Source organism: Chenopodium quinoa, unplaced genomic scaffold (genome assembly GCF_001683475.1).
Source record: "Chenopodium quinoa cultivar QQ74 unplaced genomic scaffold, ASM168347v1, whole genome shotgun sequence".
In the NCBI taxonomy this organism is placed as follows: domain Eukaryota; kingdom Viridiplantae; phylum Streptophyta; class Magnoliopsida; order Caryophyllales; family Amaranthaceae; genus Chenopodium; species Chenopodium quinoa.
Window position 1 is genome coordinate 1,316,657 of NW_018742359.1, and position 16,639 is coordinate 1,333,295.

Here is a 16,639-nt window from a genome sequence, read left to right on the forward strand (position 1 = left end):
GTACATGACACAGCCGGAAAGTTTTGTTGATCCAAGCAATGCTGGGAAGGTGTTAAAACCGCCTTCCTTAATGGGATTTTGGAAGAAACTGTGTACATGACATAGCCGGAAAGTTTTGTTGATCCAAGCAATGCTGGGAAGGTATGCAAGCTTAAGAAGTCCATTTATGGACTAAAGTAGGCAAACAGAAGTTGGAATCTGCGATTCGATGAACCCATTAATAAGTTTGGTTTTATCAAGAATCCAGATGAGGCTTGTGTTTACAAGAAGGTCAGTGGGAGTGACATCGCATTCCTCGTCTTATATGTCGATGACATATTACTCATTAGAAATAGCACTAAACTGTTAAAGTCCGTAAAAGGATGGCTTGGAATGTGTTTTTCAATGAAGGACTTCGGAGAGGCAAAGTACATATTTGGCATCAAGATCTATAGGGATAGATCTAAAACGATGATTGGATTGAGCCAAAGTACTTATATTGATAAGTTACTGGCACGATTCAACATGGAAGGGGCCAAGAGTGGGAATCTACCCATGCACATGGCATTACTCTCAACAAGAAGCAGTGTCCATAGACACCTGATGAGTGAGAGAGGATGAGTCAGATTCCATATTCTTTGCTTATTAGATCGATCATATATGCCATGATATGTACTAGGCCGGATGTATAGTATGCCTTGAGCGCTACGAGCCGATACCAATCAGACCCAAGAGAGGCGCATTGGACTGCTTCCAAGAATATCCTAAAGTGCCTGAAAAGGAACAAGGATAAGTTCCTGGTCTATGGTGGTAGTAATAATTTGGTTGTTGAAGGTTACACTGACGCGAACTTCTAGATTGATAGAGAAGACTCCAAGTCTCAGTCATGGTACATATTCTCTCTAAATGGAGGAGAGTTTAGTTGGAAGAGTGCTAAGCAAAGAACCACTATAGATTCTACAACTGAAGCCAAATACATGGCAGCTTCGGAAGCAGCTAAGGAGGAAGTTTGGATTCGTAAGTTCATTAGTAAGCTTGATGTTGTACCCTCCATCAAGGGTCTAATAGACCTCTATTGTGATAACAATGGAGCTATTGCTTATACTAGGGAGCCAAGGGAACATCATAAGGTCAAACATGTCAAGCGGCGATTTCACATGATAAGGGAATGGAAGTCCAAGGGTGAAATCATAATTTCCAAAATTTGAATGGATGACATTATAGTCGATCCATTGACATCAAGCACGTTGAGGCAATGGGAATCCAACATGTTGGATATTGGCTTTGATTCCCCTATATGTGTGTTTTAATTAAACTTGAATTCTTAATGTAAAACACTATGTTGAACCATTCGATTTAGGAGCAATTAAATTTTCTGCAAATTTATTATTACTCCATTTCTATTTAATTTTGGTTTCAAATTAAATAATGAGTCCATTTGATTATTGAGAATATTAAAGCAGGGTATCAAGACAATGTCTTGGATAAAGAAACACCTTTTAAGTGAACATTGAATATTTCAATCGAAAATTATCCCTAATCAAGGTCATTTAAACGATGGACGATTAATGACCACTTGAGATTAGTGTGTAGTATGATTTATAGCACCGTTTCTTGTGCTACGGGGACATGATTGTCATAAATAATTTGCACAAGTATTGGTTTAGAACAATACCGGATCGACCTATGAGAATACTTTAAGAGATATAAAATCGTCATAAGTATATTTCTCATTATAGGTATCGGAACTTTTCCCTCGACCATGAGTATTGTAAGTTCTCTTGTTTGAGTACTAGTCTATTTTGATGTTTTCAAGTGTCTGCCGTAAATGGGGATTATAATGACAACACTCGGGAAACTAGGTCCTCTTAGTAAGGGAAGTTAACAATGCAAGACTGGGAAAGTCCCCCTATTAACAATAAGGAATATGTCTTTGTTTTTTACAAGGCCGCTCGAAGAGCGAGACTGTGAAAATGCATGGCCGTGCTCAGATGGATTTTAGAAATCATCTGCTTATTGACAGTCGAACTCGGAGATCGAGAAACACTTCTGGACGTAATAAGGACGACGAAGATTCTTACCTTATAGTTCATGAAAAGACATTAAGCGACATAGGAAATAAGCTATACACTGTATGCACACTTGTCTGGAAGGACAAGTGGGAGATTGAAAGGAATGGTATCCTTCCAACAAGTTGTATTATTCTGATAGAGGGTTCAAAATTATTAGGAAGCTATTTCTTCAGTGAGATCAAGTGATCGGAATGCCAGGTGGAGGCCGTTTCCGATCAGTAATATTAATGTGTAATTAATGTTACAACTTAATCTTGACTAAACCCTTCGGGTCGCACCCCAATTGAATAACCGATCTGAGACGACGAATCAATCCGAAGGATTAGTTGATTAATTAGAGTATTACAAACAAAGACGTCGGATGTCGAGCTTAGAGCGTCGAGACCGAGCGTCGCAAGTCGAGTCAAGTTTAGAATTTGACGAGACTAGAAATCAAACAAGCGACAAGTTCGAGCTAAGATGTAGCCTCGCGTTGGCCTAGCCATGCGTGTTCTAGGCTAGCCTAGACAATGCACCATGCTGTGCTTGTTGGGCTGTGCGTGCTAGCGTAGCAGCACTAAGCAGCAGCACGCACCAAGCAGCAGCATTGCAGCAATGCATGCGCTGGCTGTCTGTGTGCTTGCTGGCGGGCTTCCCAACCTTGGTACTAGGCAGCAGCTGGCAGCCTTAGCAGCCAAGGCAGGCTCCTAGCCAGCCAAGTGGCGTGGTCAAGCTTGGTCAAGGGAGGGGACCATTTTCTTAGTGTTTGGCTTGGGGAGCAAGGTGTTTTGGTCCCCCCCCCCTTTGGTGGTCCTCACCAACCTTTTCCCTCCATGTGACACTTAGAGCTTGTTGATTGCCTTGCATTTTATTTTGTTTTTGATTAAAATAAAATTGAGGAAAAATGCAAATCTCCCACATTGATGGGAGAAGGGAGATCAAGTCTCCTTTCCCAATAAATACCCAAGTTTTGGGTTTGGGAAAATTCACTTGAGTTGAACTCAATAAGGCATCTCATCATTAGTGAAAAAACCTTTAAGTTCGCGATACTCCAGCTTTATTTGGTCCAGTCCCGACTAACCTTCGGGATTAAGACCGCTCGGGTCGGGTCGAGGGTGCGAGCCGTAGGAGACCTTTACACTTGCGAGGTTAAGCTTTCATGTAAGAGCTCGTGAATCGAGAGAAGCACGCGTCAAGGGTAAGGATGTCTTTTCTCCTTCCCTCTCTTATGTTGATAATTATGTGATTGCATGTTTAGTTGCTTTAATTAGTGGGCGGGTCTTGGCGGGTTTCACTTCCGCATAGTGTCGGGCACTACGAAACCCAACAATATGCGAGCTCCTATGCAAGAAGTAAGCCAAGATGGAAGATACATATGGCAACAGTGCCAAGTATAATTTCCAATACAATGGTAAAACACCAAGTATAATCTCGAAGATTCACTCGGCAAATCATATTGTATAGCTTAAACTCCCAGAGTACAAAGATTCTAGGCGGAAGAAATGACAAATAGAAATCTTAAAAGTACTCAAAAGTGTAGGAATTCTAAGTCATTTAGGCCAAATAGAATTCCAAAAGCCAGGGCAACAAGTGACAAATGCTCATCCTTCGCCCCAACCAAGTCCAAGCCCAAGTGAGTCATAGTGACAAGGGCATAGGATAAAACTTCTCGTTAACAAGAACTTGAAGTTATTAATGTTGGGTTTTGCGGTGTCCGACACCACGCGAAAACAAAACCCAATAACCGAATCGTATGCATAATAATTACAACATAAATAAAAGCATGCAAATAAACACAAACATAAGAGAAGAGAGAGAAATAATACTCACCCTAGAAGCGTGCTTCGCTCAACCGATGAGCTTGGACTTGAAAGCTTCAAGTTCCACATGTGCGAGAACCTCCGACGGCTTACACCCTCGCTACCGAACCGTAACCGGTCCCTACCTCGTAGCTTAGACGAGGCTAGACCAAAAATAACTTAGAGTTTACGAACAAAGGTTTTATCGCTTTTGGAGATCCCTTAGAGTTCACCAACTCAAGTGAAATTCCCAATACCCAATGATGGGTATTTATCGAGAAATGTCCCCAAAAATTTCCATCATATTTCAATGTGGGATAGTTGGTAAAAAGGCAAAAAAAAAATTAATTCAATTTCAAATTAAATTAAATATCAAAAGCAATAAGCAAACAACACTTGTCACAATATTAGGGAGGTTAGGTAAGGACAACTTACCATGCCTTGGAGAAGAAGCAAAGAGCTAACAACCCCAAATATATCCCTATGTGGCCAGCCCCAAACATGTGCCTCAATGGCAAGCCTAAGTGGCTTCCATTACATGCGGCTGGGCTGCCATGCCGCCGCAGCCCATGTGCTAGCCAACGGGCTGCTGCTAGCCACCACACGCCCAACAGCCATGCAGGCTTGGTGCACTAGTAGCCCCGGCTAGCTAGGCTTGCTAGTGCGCATGGCTTGTTGGGCTGGCTGCCATGTTGTGCATGGTGGCACGGCCTAGCAGCCATGCTAGCAGTTTACGACTAGCACCCCTTGACCTAGCCCACGCATGACTAGCACGAGGCTAGGACAATGAGATGTTACGACTTTAGGGTTTTGGCTTTAAATTGTGTTGGTCAATTATTTTTCCATCTCATTGATTCATTGAAATGACTCAACGCTTGACGTTCGGTTTCAATGCTCTTAGCTCCAAATCCTACGTCTTAGTTTGTAAAATCTCTATTGACTTATTTAATCCTTTAGATTAATTTGTCCCTTCGATTTGGTTACACGATTGGGTGTGACCTGAAGGGTTCAGTCAAGATTAAGCTGTAATATTAATTTTACATTAATATTACTGATCAGAAGGGGCCTCTAGCTAGGCATTCCTATCACTTGACCTCACTGAATAATTAGCTTTCCTAACTAATTCGCAAACCCTCTATTGGAATAATACAATTGTTCGAAGGACACCATTATTTTCAATCTTGCACTTGTGCTGATTGTGTATAGCCTGTTTCTTATGTCACTTAATGTCTCTTCATGAACTATAAGGTATGATTCAACGTCATCTTTATTACATCCAGAAGTGTTTTTCAATTTCCGAGTTTGATTGTCGATACGCAGATGATTTCTAAAATCCATCTGAATACGACCATGCATTTTCATAGTCTTGCTCTTCGAGAGGCCTTGTAAACAACAAAGACATGTTCCCTACTATTAATAGGGGGGACATTCTCAGTCTTGCATTGTTAGCTTCCCTTACTAAGAGGGCCTAGCCGCCCGAGTGTTGCCTTTATAATCCCCTTGTACGGGAGACGTTTGACAACATCAAAGCGGACTAATACTCATACACGAGAATTAACAATACTGATGGTTGAGGAAAGAGGTTTCGATAGCCCTAATGAGTAATATACTTATGACAATTGTTAAATCTCTTAAAGTATTCTCATAGGTCGATCCAGTATAGTTCCAAACCAATACCTATGTAAATAATTTATGACATTCTTGTCCTTGTAGCACAAGAAACGATGCTATAAATCATACTACACACTAATCTCGCATGGTCATTAGTCGTCCAACTTTCAAATGACCTCGATTAGGGATAATTTTGATATGATATTCAACGTTCACTTAATAGGTGTTTCTTTATCCAAGACATTGTCTTGATACCCTATATGAATATTCTCAAATCGAATGGACTCATTATTTAATTCTAAACCACAATTAAATACAAATCGAATAATAATTTAATGAAAAAATTAAATTACTCCATAAATGAATGGTTTTACTTAGTGTTTTATATTAAGATCTCCACAACTTAACTAAAACACACAAATAGGGAAATCAAAGCCAATCTCCAATATGCCTAATTCTCATTGCCTCAACGTGCTTGTTGTGTTTCACTTGAGGCAAAGGTTTAGTGAGTTGATCGGCTACATTGTCGTCCGTTCTAATCTTGCAAATTATGATTTCACCCTTGGACTTCCATTCCCTTATCATGTGAAATCGCCTCATGACATGTTTGACTTTCAGATGCTCCCTTGGCTCTCTGGCCTGAGCAATAGCCCCACTATTATCACAGTAGAGGTCTATTGGTCCGTTTATTGAGGGGACAACACCAAGTTCACCAACGAACTTACGAATCCAAACTGCCTCTTTACCTGCTTTTGAAGCTGCCATGTATTTGGCTTCAGTTGTAGAATCTGTAGTCGTGCTTCATTTAGACAGAACACGTACCCTGATGATTGTGACTTGAATCGTCTATGTCAATCTGAAATCTTGCGTTGGTATAACCTTCAACAACCAAATCCTTACTCCCACCATAGATCATAAATTTATCCTTGTTCCTTTTTAGGTACTTTAGGATATTCTTAACCGTAGTCCAATGCGCCTCTCTTGGGTCTGATTGGTATCGGCTCGTACCACTCAAGGCATACAATACATCCGGCCTAGTGCATATCATGGCATACATGATCGATCCAATAAGCGAAGCATATGGAATCTGACTCATTCTCTCTTGCTCATCAGGTGTCTTTGTACATTGTTTCTTGCTTAGAGTTATGCGTTAGACATGGGTAGGTGGCCCCTCTTGGCTTCCACCATATTGAATCGTGCCAATACCTTATCAATATAAGTACTTTGGCTCAATCCAATCATGCTCTTAGATTTATCCGTATAGATCTTGATGCCCAATATGTACTGTGCCTCTCCCAAGTCCTTCATTGAGAAACACTTCCAATCCAGACTCCAACATTGGAATGTTGTTTCCAATGAGCAATATGTCATCGACATATAAGACAAGGAATGCGATGTCACTCCCACTGACCTTCTGGTAAACACAAGACTCATATGGATTCTTGATAAAACCAAACTCACTAATGGCTTCATCGAATCGCAGATTCCAACTTATGCTTGCTTGCTTTAGTTCAGAAATGGACTTCTTAAGCTTGCATACCTTCCCAAATCTTAAGAAAAGACAACCTTCGAGGTTTCTTCGTCCATAATTCATATAAAGTCTTTTTGACAGCTTTTGACGGAGCGCAGTTCTGTGTAAGTATCGCGGTTAGAAGTGCATGTCCTTAAAAAGAGATAAGAGATCTCTAAGACCCATCATTGATCGAATCATGTCTAACAGAGTTCGATTTCTCCTCTCAAACACTATGTTCCATTGTGGAGTTCCGGGAGGTATCAACTCTAATAGAATACCATGTTCTTTCATATGCAAGGCCTCTGACGGTTCGTACCCTCGAACCCGACCCGATCGTCCTAAGTCTCGTAGGTTAGTCAGGACCCGAACAAAATATAAACTTTGGAGTTTTACGAACTTAAGGTATTCTCAACAAGGGAGACGCCTATATAGTTCCACTCAAGTGTGTTCTTTCCCAAATGCCAAGCCCTTGGTATTTATAGGGAAATGAACCCTTGAATTTCAATCTCCCACTAATGTAGGAGAATTGGTAAATGTGATAATTTATTTAATTCTTAATTAAATAATTAATCAAAGCAATCACCATGCAACAAGTGTCAAGGGGAGAGAGAGAGTTAGGTGAGGACCAAAACCAATGGGGAGACCATTGCCTTGCTACTGAAGGCTTTGCTCCAAGCATTGGTCCCCACCTCCCTCTAACCGGCCTCAAGCAATGGCTAGGCTGGCAGTCAGCTAGCACGCCAGCACACCAGCCAACTAGCCCCAGCACGCACTAGCCTTAACATGCTGCTGGGCTGCTGGGCGCTGGGCGTTGCTAGCATGGCGCTGCTGCCTAGCCATCGCACACGCACACGCAAGTGCCTAGCACTGCGATGGTGTTGTGCTTGTGCGATGGCACATACGCACGCACACACGCCAATGCCTAGCACTGCGATGGTGTTGTGTTTGTGCGATGGGTGATGGGCGATGGGCGATGCTACTGCGCTAGTGCTACCTGGGCTGGGCCTTGCGACAGCACATGCATGGCGCGCCTAGCACACACATGGTGCGCCTAGGCTTGCAATGAACTAGCCAAGCCTAGCATTCACATGGCTAGGCCAATGTGATGCTACGGCTATGGTCGTAGTTGTTGCTTGTGATTTTGCAACGCTCGGTCTTAACGCCCTTGGCTCGATATCCGACGTCTGTGTTCGTAAAATTCCGACGACTCATTGAATCCTTCGGATTAATTCGTCGTCTCGGATTAGTTGTTCGATTGGGTTCGACCCGAAGGGTTCAGTTAAGATTAAGCTGTAATATTAATTGTACCTTAATATTACTGATTGGAAGCGGCCTCCACCTAGCCATTACGATCACTTTACCTTACTGAAGAATTAGCTCTGTAATAATTCTGAACCCTCTATCAGAATAATACACTTGTTGGAAGGACACCATTCCTTTCAAGAATACACAACGCCGAAGAAGGAAATGCTTGCGATTGTGTTTGCCATGAACAAGTTTAGGTCCTATCTTATTTGCTCCAAAGTGATTGTGTACACGGATCACATAGCGGTTTGCTATCTTATGATAAAGAAGGAAACAAAGCCACGCCTCATCCGTTGGGTTCTTTCGCTTCAAGATTTTAAGATGGAGATGAGAGATAAAAAGGGAGCGGACAACTATGTGGCGGATCATTTGTCTAGGCATCCTTTACAGAAGGAGGATGTACCAATCAATGAAGAAGTAGGATTTGAAACTCTCATGGCTATAGCTTCAACATCTAGCCCATGGTATGCGGATATAGCCAACTGTCTTGCTTGCGGGGTCATTCCCCCGGAGTTTTCTTCTCAACAAAAGAAGAGGTTTTTTAAGGAAGTGAGGAGGTACTTTTGGAATGACCCCTACATGTTTAAACAGTGTGGAGATGGCCTTTACCGAAAATGTGTTCCGGACTATGAAATCAAAGGAGTTCTTGAGCATTGCCACTCGTTTCCATGTAGAGGACATGGGGGAGTTGATAAGACGGTGGCAAAGATTTCTCAATCTCTCCTATGGTGGCCGATGATGCATAAGAATGCTCCAAACTTTGTTTCAAGATGCGAAAAGTGCCAAAGAAGTGGTGGCATAACCAAAAGAGATGAAATGCCTCAACAAAACATTTTGGAAGTTGAGCCTTTTGATGTTTGGGGTGTCGACTTTATGGGGCCTTTTGTCTCTTCATGTGGTAATCTATACATCTTGGTAGCGGTCGACTATGTGACTAAGTGGATTGAAGCCATACCCTCCCCTACCAATGATCATAAGGTTGTGCTTAAACTTCGCAAGAGAATCATATTTCCGCGGTTTGGGGTTCCTAGGGTGCTAATTAGTGATGGAGGTTCCCATTTCGCCAAGAAGCAATTCGAAGCTCTTCTTAAGAGGTATGGAGTTCATCACAAATTTGGTCTACCTTATCATCCTCAAACTCAAGGGCAAGTGGAGGTGTCAAATAGAGAGATCAAGAACCTTCTTGAAAGGATGGTGAACAAGTGAAGGAAGGATTGGTCCCTCAAGCTTGACGACACACTTTGGGCCTTGCGGACGGCGTACAAGACTCCAATTGGTACAACCCCCTATCGGTTGATCTATGGGAAGGCTTGTCATTTGCCGGTTGAGTTTGAGTATAAAGCTTGGTGGGAAATCAAGGAGCTTAACATGGATATGTCGTTGGCCGGTGAGAAGAGATTGCTCAAGCTTAATGAACTTGAGGAGCTAAGATATGATGCCTATAAGAACTCAAGGCTATATAAGGAGAAAACCAAGAAATGGCACGACCAACATATAAGGAACAAGAGCTTCAAGGTTGGAGACAAGGTGTTGTTGTTCAACTCTAGGCTTCGTTTGTTTCCCGGATAGCTCAAATCCAAATGGTCAGGGCCTTTCGTGATTTCAAGGACAACTCCTTATGGGTCTTTTGAGTTCAAGGAGGGTGCCAACAAGTTCATGGTTAATGGTCATCGTTTGAAGAAATACTTTTGCAAGGATGACGTTGGTTTGATTGAATGCATGAGGCTTGATCCGATGGATCTTGAGCCACACTTTGGATGATAATTTCTCACGGTCAAGCTAGTGACCTAATAAAGAAGCGCTTCTCAGGAGCCAACCTGAGTTCTCAACTCTTTTGTTTCTTTATTTCCTTTATTTGGTAGATTTTAATTGATCTCTTTTAGGGGTTTTTATCTTATGGTCTTTGGTTGTTATTTTGTAGGTACTTGAATATTTTAGCATTGCTTTTGTGGATTAAGGTTTGAGGGTGTTTTCACCTCAAGGGAGTCCTTTTGAAAGGTGAAGATGGAGTTATGAAAGAAGAAAGGGTGGAATCATATGTTTCAAGAGCTAAAAGGGAATGCGTACAAAGGAGATCCTTCTCCAGAGATCAGCAGGCGTGGCAAAGATACCCACTGGCGCGAACATGAGGACCCGCAAGCGTGGCCCTGGTATCCACGAACGCGGACAGAGAAATGAGGTCTCCCCCCCCCCCACTTTCTGGAGATGCCTTGCCGCGCCCCAAGAGAGGGCGCGTACCTTCGTGCTACGGGCGCGACACTGCGAGTCTGTGAATTGAAAGGAATGGTGTCCTTCCAACAAGTGTATTATTCCGATAGAGGGTTCAGAATTATTGGATAGCTAATTCTTCAGTAAGGTCAAGTGATCGGAATGCCTAGGTGGAGGCCGCTTCCGATCAGTAATATTAATGTACAATTAATATTACAGCTTAATCTTGACTGAACCTTTCGAGTCAAACCCAATCGAACAACCGATTTGAGACGACGAATCAATCCGAAGGATGTAATGAGTCGTCAGAGTTTTACAAACAAAGCCATCTTATATCGAGCTTAGAGCGTCGAGACCGAGCGTCGCAAGTCGAGTCGAATTTAGAATTCGACGAGACGCGAAATCAATCAAGTTACAAGTACGAGCCTAGCCGTAGCCTCGCATTGGCCTAGCCATGTGAGTGCTAGACTAGGCAAGACCTATGGCAATACTAGTCGCAAGCCTAGCATGCTAGGCGCGCTAGGCCCATGCATGCTAGCTAGTCACCGCAAGCATCGCAGCCTTGTGTGTGTGCTAGCAGGCCATGTGCCCAAGCATCGCAAAGCTAGGCCTTGCTAGTATACTAGGCGCTGGCGCAAGGCAAGGCTTAACACTGGTCGTCGCACCAGCGCAGCCACGCACCATCGCATAGTAGCATGCTAGGCGTGGTGCGCTATGCATGAGGCTGGGCAGTGGCACGCACCAGCCCTAGGCATCGCTGCGCAACATGCGTGCAAGGCATCGCATGGCAGCAGCTCCATGCCTCGCACATCGCAAGCACCACGCACCAGCCAGCAGCGTGCTGGGCTTCCGTGTGGTGTGTGTGCCTCACATAGCAGTTCCAAGCAAGCTACTCGCAATGCCTCGCATAGCACCAGCGCCCAGCATGCATGGCTCGCTAGCAGCACACATGCTCTGGCTGGCTGCGCATGCGGGCTGGCTGTGTGTGGGGTGCTTGCTGGCTTGCTGCGCTGTGTGCGTGTTTGTGCAGGCTGGCTGCCCAGCCTTGGTGCTAGGCGCCAGCTGGCAGCCTTGGCAGCCAAGGCAGGCTGCCTACCAGCCACATGGAGGATACCGATTTGCTAAGTGGGGACCAAGGGTTGTGGGAATTACCTTGGGCACCAAGGCTATGGTCCCCCCTTTGGAAATGGTCCTCACCTAATCTCTCTTCCTCCTTGTGCCACTTGTAACTTATTGATTGCATTGCAATTTCATTTTTGTTTTAATTAAAATAATATGGGAAAATTGCAAATCTCCCACATTGATTGAGAGTGGGAATTCAAGGTTCATTTCCCTATAAATACCAAGGTATTGGGATATGGGAAGAACACTTGAGTGGAACTAAAAAGGCATATCCTTAGAAAAGTGAGAAAACCTTAAGTTCGTAAAACTCTAGTTTTTATTGGTCAGGTCCCGACTAACCTTCGGGACTTGGATCGTTCGGGTCGGGTTCGTGGGTACGAGCCATCGGAGACCTTCGCATTTGCGGGGTTCAAGTAAGAGCTCGAGATTCGAGCGAAGCACGCGCCAAGGGTAAGAATGTCTTTTCTCTCTCTCTCTCTTAATTGTTGTTTAATTAGTGATTACATGATTAGTTGCTTTAATTAGTGTGCGGGTCTTGGGTGGGTTTCTCTTCCGCGAAGAGTCGGACTCTACGAAACCCAACACCGGTATTGGAGCCGTGCTCACTTTTATTATTGTGACTAATAATTAAATAATGTGATTTAAAATGGATTTAAATTTCTGGCTGACGAACCCAGATTTCGACACAAAAATAGTGATTTTTGGGTGGAATCGATGTTCTAAATCGTTTTTGAGTCTTTAGGGTTGTCCAGAAGACAAAATCCACCTAGAAATATGTTTTTCGAAGGGGTTTTTCGTTTTTGACGAAAATTTTTAAATCTTTTAACCTTGATTATTTATTATAAACCTCATTGATGATGAAGGTAGATCAAATGTATGATTGCATCCCTAATCTAATGAATTATAAACCTCATTAAGCATGTTTATGAAGTCATAATTAGTGCTTAATTTGGTGTGTTCACTTTTCACATAAACTTGTATTTTTCACATTATTGCAAATAAATTGCTTTAAGTGTGAATGTTTATGGTGAACTAACAATTTTGAAGCCCCTAAAATTTCAAAGATTCAAACTTTAATTGTTTATTTGGTTGGAACTTTGATTGCTAAATTTCATGTTGAAATAATTTTTGGATTTAATCATTTTTGTGTTGATTAAAGTCCTTAAAGTTCAAAACTTGTGATTGAATTTTGATTAATCTTCATATTGGAAGATATAAATTTTTTCAATTTTACACAAGTTATTGTTGGGAAATTTTTCATTGGATGAAAGGGTTTATTTTTCCAACTCCCTATTTTGTCAAAACTCAATATTAATTTTCATTTTGGTTAAATTAATTATGGGTGTAGCCCTTCAATTTTAAAGCATCAAGAAAGACCTAAATTATTTCAAAGGTAATTTGGGATGATTTACGCTTGTGCACCATTAAAATTGAATTTAATTAAGTTGGACTTATTTTATTTCATTTTGCCCTAAATTGATTCTAAAAAAAATTTAGAATTAATTTAATGTCACACGTACAACGGGATTAAAATCCCGAGAAAAGGCATGCAAATCGAGGCAACAACACCCAAGCGCCACCAAGGCTAGCCGGGCTGCCCACGCAGCCCACATGCAGTTGCCTTAGGTGCGCACAGGGGTGTTGTGCCTTGAGGTGCTGCTGCTGTGTGGCGAGGGCTGTTATGCGCTGATGCTGGATGCGTGGCCATGGCTGCTGGAAGATGCTTGTGCGTGCTGCTGGGCAGCGAGGCAGCAAGCCCCAGCCAGCCAGCCACTCGTTGCCTGCGCCAGCGAGCATGCTAGCATGCGTAGCGTGCTGCTGGTTCTACCTAGCGTGACGTGCTACACTGGGCAATTATTCTAGCACCCAGCATAATCAGGCGCAACAACAAGGGCTGCATAGCAGCCATGGTGCACAGCCCACGAGTTTTAGGGATGGGCCATTTTTGCTTAAACTAGGGCTATCGCTTTTGCAAATTTTGCCGTTTTAATTTATTTAATTATTTTAACCCGAGGCTAGACCTCGGTTTTTCCGGCTCTTGCAAAATTTGGGTTAACCGGCTTGATTAATTGGATTAATTAAGTTGGATGAGAAATTTAGTGGGAGCTTCGTTAAATGAATGATATAATTGCGTCTTAATCACATAAAATGTTAAACAACTTTGAATAGTTTTAATCGGGCGCGTTAATTGGATTAACCACGTATGTTAGTTACTAGTTCGCACGCGTTGTGTATTGTTGTTTTTCGTTGTAAAATGCATGGGCCATTCACATATAGTGAATGGAAGAATGGAAAATATATTGTTTCACAGGTTTCGTGAAAATGGCAACTAGTGGAGCCTGATTAGTATAGTAAATATGGATTGCGATCCGTTATGTATTTTTGTAAATCTAAATACGGTCTGCGTACCGTTGCGTATTTTCGTACCTTAATATTTAGATTAATTCTAGTCGTAGTAGCCATTAATTTTTTTTTGGTAAAAATGTCTCAAGACGGCGTTTCTATGAAGACGAGCCAAGATGAAGACTCTTGAAGATTTGAAGATTTCAAGGGGTCATGCTAGTTGCCAAATGCATCTTATTTCATGTTTGCTATATGTAATTGTTCTTATATATATGTGAATGATATCTTAGGTGCATGTTTAGGATTTCAAATGTTGCGATGATTAATTAAGTTCACTTAAATCAACCAACATAGAAACCCTAGGTCCCTAAAATATTGAGCTAAAACATGCTATTCCAAGAACAACACTTACCAAATTAATGCGCGTATGTGATGGGCTATGCCAAAGCGAGGCATCACTACTTCCCTAGGAACGTAAGGTATACTAGGTATACAAGTTGTCTTGGTTAAGCTCAACGATATCGGTAAGGAGTCCTTAGATGTCGTGGCAATGGAGATAAAATGTCAAGAAAGCATTAGATGCGACGTTTTATCGTACCGAGAGTAGCTTGGAGCTATTAGCAATTAGATTGCTTACCCTAAAATATTAAGTGTTATGACAAGCCAAAGCATGCTTAATCACTTAATTATTTTTGGGATCATGGAATCATTTAATTCTCGCCTAAAAGGGACTAATGTTAAATGCGTGGATAAAATACTCAATAAGATTGAAAATTTGCATGAACGCTTTAAATTTCAAGCTTATCGGTTTATGAATGGTTTTTTCATTTCAAATTCTTTCATTTGTTGAAACATGTCTGCAAGTAACTCAAACAACCAGTTTACATTACGCTCAATTCTCGACAAGGAGAAGTTGAGTGGGCCAAATTTTCTTGATTGGCAAAGGAATTTGTGTATTGTTCTAATGCAAGAGCAAAAGGAATACGTCCTTAATGAGGAAATGCCAACACTCCCAATGAAGAGGTCACCCAGGCAGCCCTTAACCGAGGGCAAAGTGCCAATCAGGATGTCAAATGCATCATATTGGCCACTATGTCTCCGGACCTTCAAAAGACTTTCTTTGAAAAGGAGACGGCTTTTGAGATCATTTCTGAGCTTCAGACTATGTTGCAAGAGTAGGTTTGAACTGAAAGGTTCAAAACCCACAGGTAGATCCGTGAGAGCAAGCTCAAGAAAGGAGAACCAGTAAGCCCGCATATTCTTAAAATGATTGGATTGTTTGAGAACATGGAAAGGCTCGATGATGGGTATTCAACCGAGATGGCAATTGACATCATTCTCCACTCGCTACACAAATGCTATTATCAGTTCAAGATGAACTATAATATGCACAACATAGAGAAAACTCTCACCGAGCTTCATGGTATGTTAAAGCAGGCCGAGCAAACCCTCAAAGATGAGGGAAAGCATGACATGCTCATGGTGAGAAAGGGCAAGCCATTTAAGCGCTCGGGCAAGAAGAGAAGCTTTAAAGGGAAAAAGAAGAAGAATTTTCCGCCTAAGTCAAGTGCTGCTAAGAGTGGCAAGGACAAGAAGGTAGTCTCTTCTAAATCTGATTCCGAATGTTTCTATTGCAAGAAGAAGGGAAATTGGAAGCGGGATTGCCTCAAATTCAAGGAAGATAAGAAGAACGACACCGTTGCTTCTTCATAAGGTATTTTTGTAATAGACTTAAACTTCGCTAGAAAAACATCATGGGTATTAGATACCGGATGTGGCTCACACCTTTGTTCCAATGCTCAGGGACTAAGGATAAATAGGAGGCTAGAGAAGGGAGAGGTTGATCTTCGGGTCAGAAATGTAGCAAGGATGTCTGCCTTATTCGTTGGAGCTCTAAGTTTGTATTTTCCCTCTGGTCTTGTTTTAGAACTTGACAATTGCTATCATGTTCCTAGAGTTACCAAAAACATTATTTCAATTTCGGCGTTGGACGCCAAAGGTTTTGAATTTCGAATTATGAACAATAGTTGTTCATTTTATTTCGACAATGTTTTATATGGTAAGGCATATTCAGAAAATGGTCTTTATGTGCTTTCTCTAGACAAACAAGTTTATAACATTAATGATACCGCCAAAAGGGCTAAGACCATCGAGTCGAATCAAACCTACTTGTGGCATTGTCGTCTTTGCCACATTAACGTCAAACACATCAAGAAATTTCTTCAAGAAGGTGTTCTTGACTCATTCGACTTAGAGTCATTTGAGAATTGCGAAAGATGTCTATTAGGCAAGATAATAAAGCAGCCATTCTCCAAGTTGGAAGAAAGGGCAAGTGACTTATTGGGTCTAATACATACGGATGTATGTGGACCAGTGACTACACCCGCAAGGCAAGGTTATCGATATTTCATTACCTTCACCGACGAATATAGTAGATATGGTTATGTCTTGCTTATATCGAATAAATTTGAATCCTTTGAGAAATTCAAAGAATTTCAGAGTGAAGTTGAAAATAAACTTGGCAAGAAAATAAAAGCACATCGATCGGATCGAGGTGGCGAGTATTTGAGCCATGAATTCAACAATCACTTGAAAGAAAATGGTATTCTTTTAGAGTTGACACCTCCCGGAACTCCACAATGGAACGGAGTATCCGAACCGAGGAAGGCATGGTACGATCAATGATGGGTTTAGTGAACTTCCTATCT

The 16,639-nt window shown here is 41.9% G+C and overlaps 1 protein-coding gene across 1 annotated transcript; it reads left to right on the forward strand.

The window, feature by feature from the left end:
- The first annotated feature begins 8,420 nt into the window (after positions 1-8,420).
- Positions 8,421-9,827, forward strand: LOC110696188. The gene is made up of 3 exons (XM_021873477.1): positions 8,421-9,048; positions 9,178-9,452; positions 9,567-9,827. Exons 1-3 carry the CDS (start codon positions 8,421-8,423, stop codon positions 9,825-9,827), a joined length of 1,164 nt encoding a protein of 387 aa, XP_021729169.1.
- Positions 9,828-16,639: the final 6,812 nt, after the last annotated feature.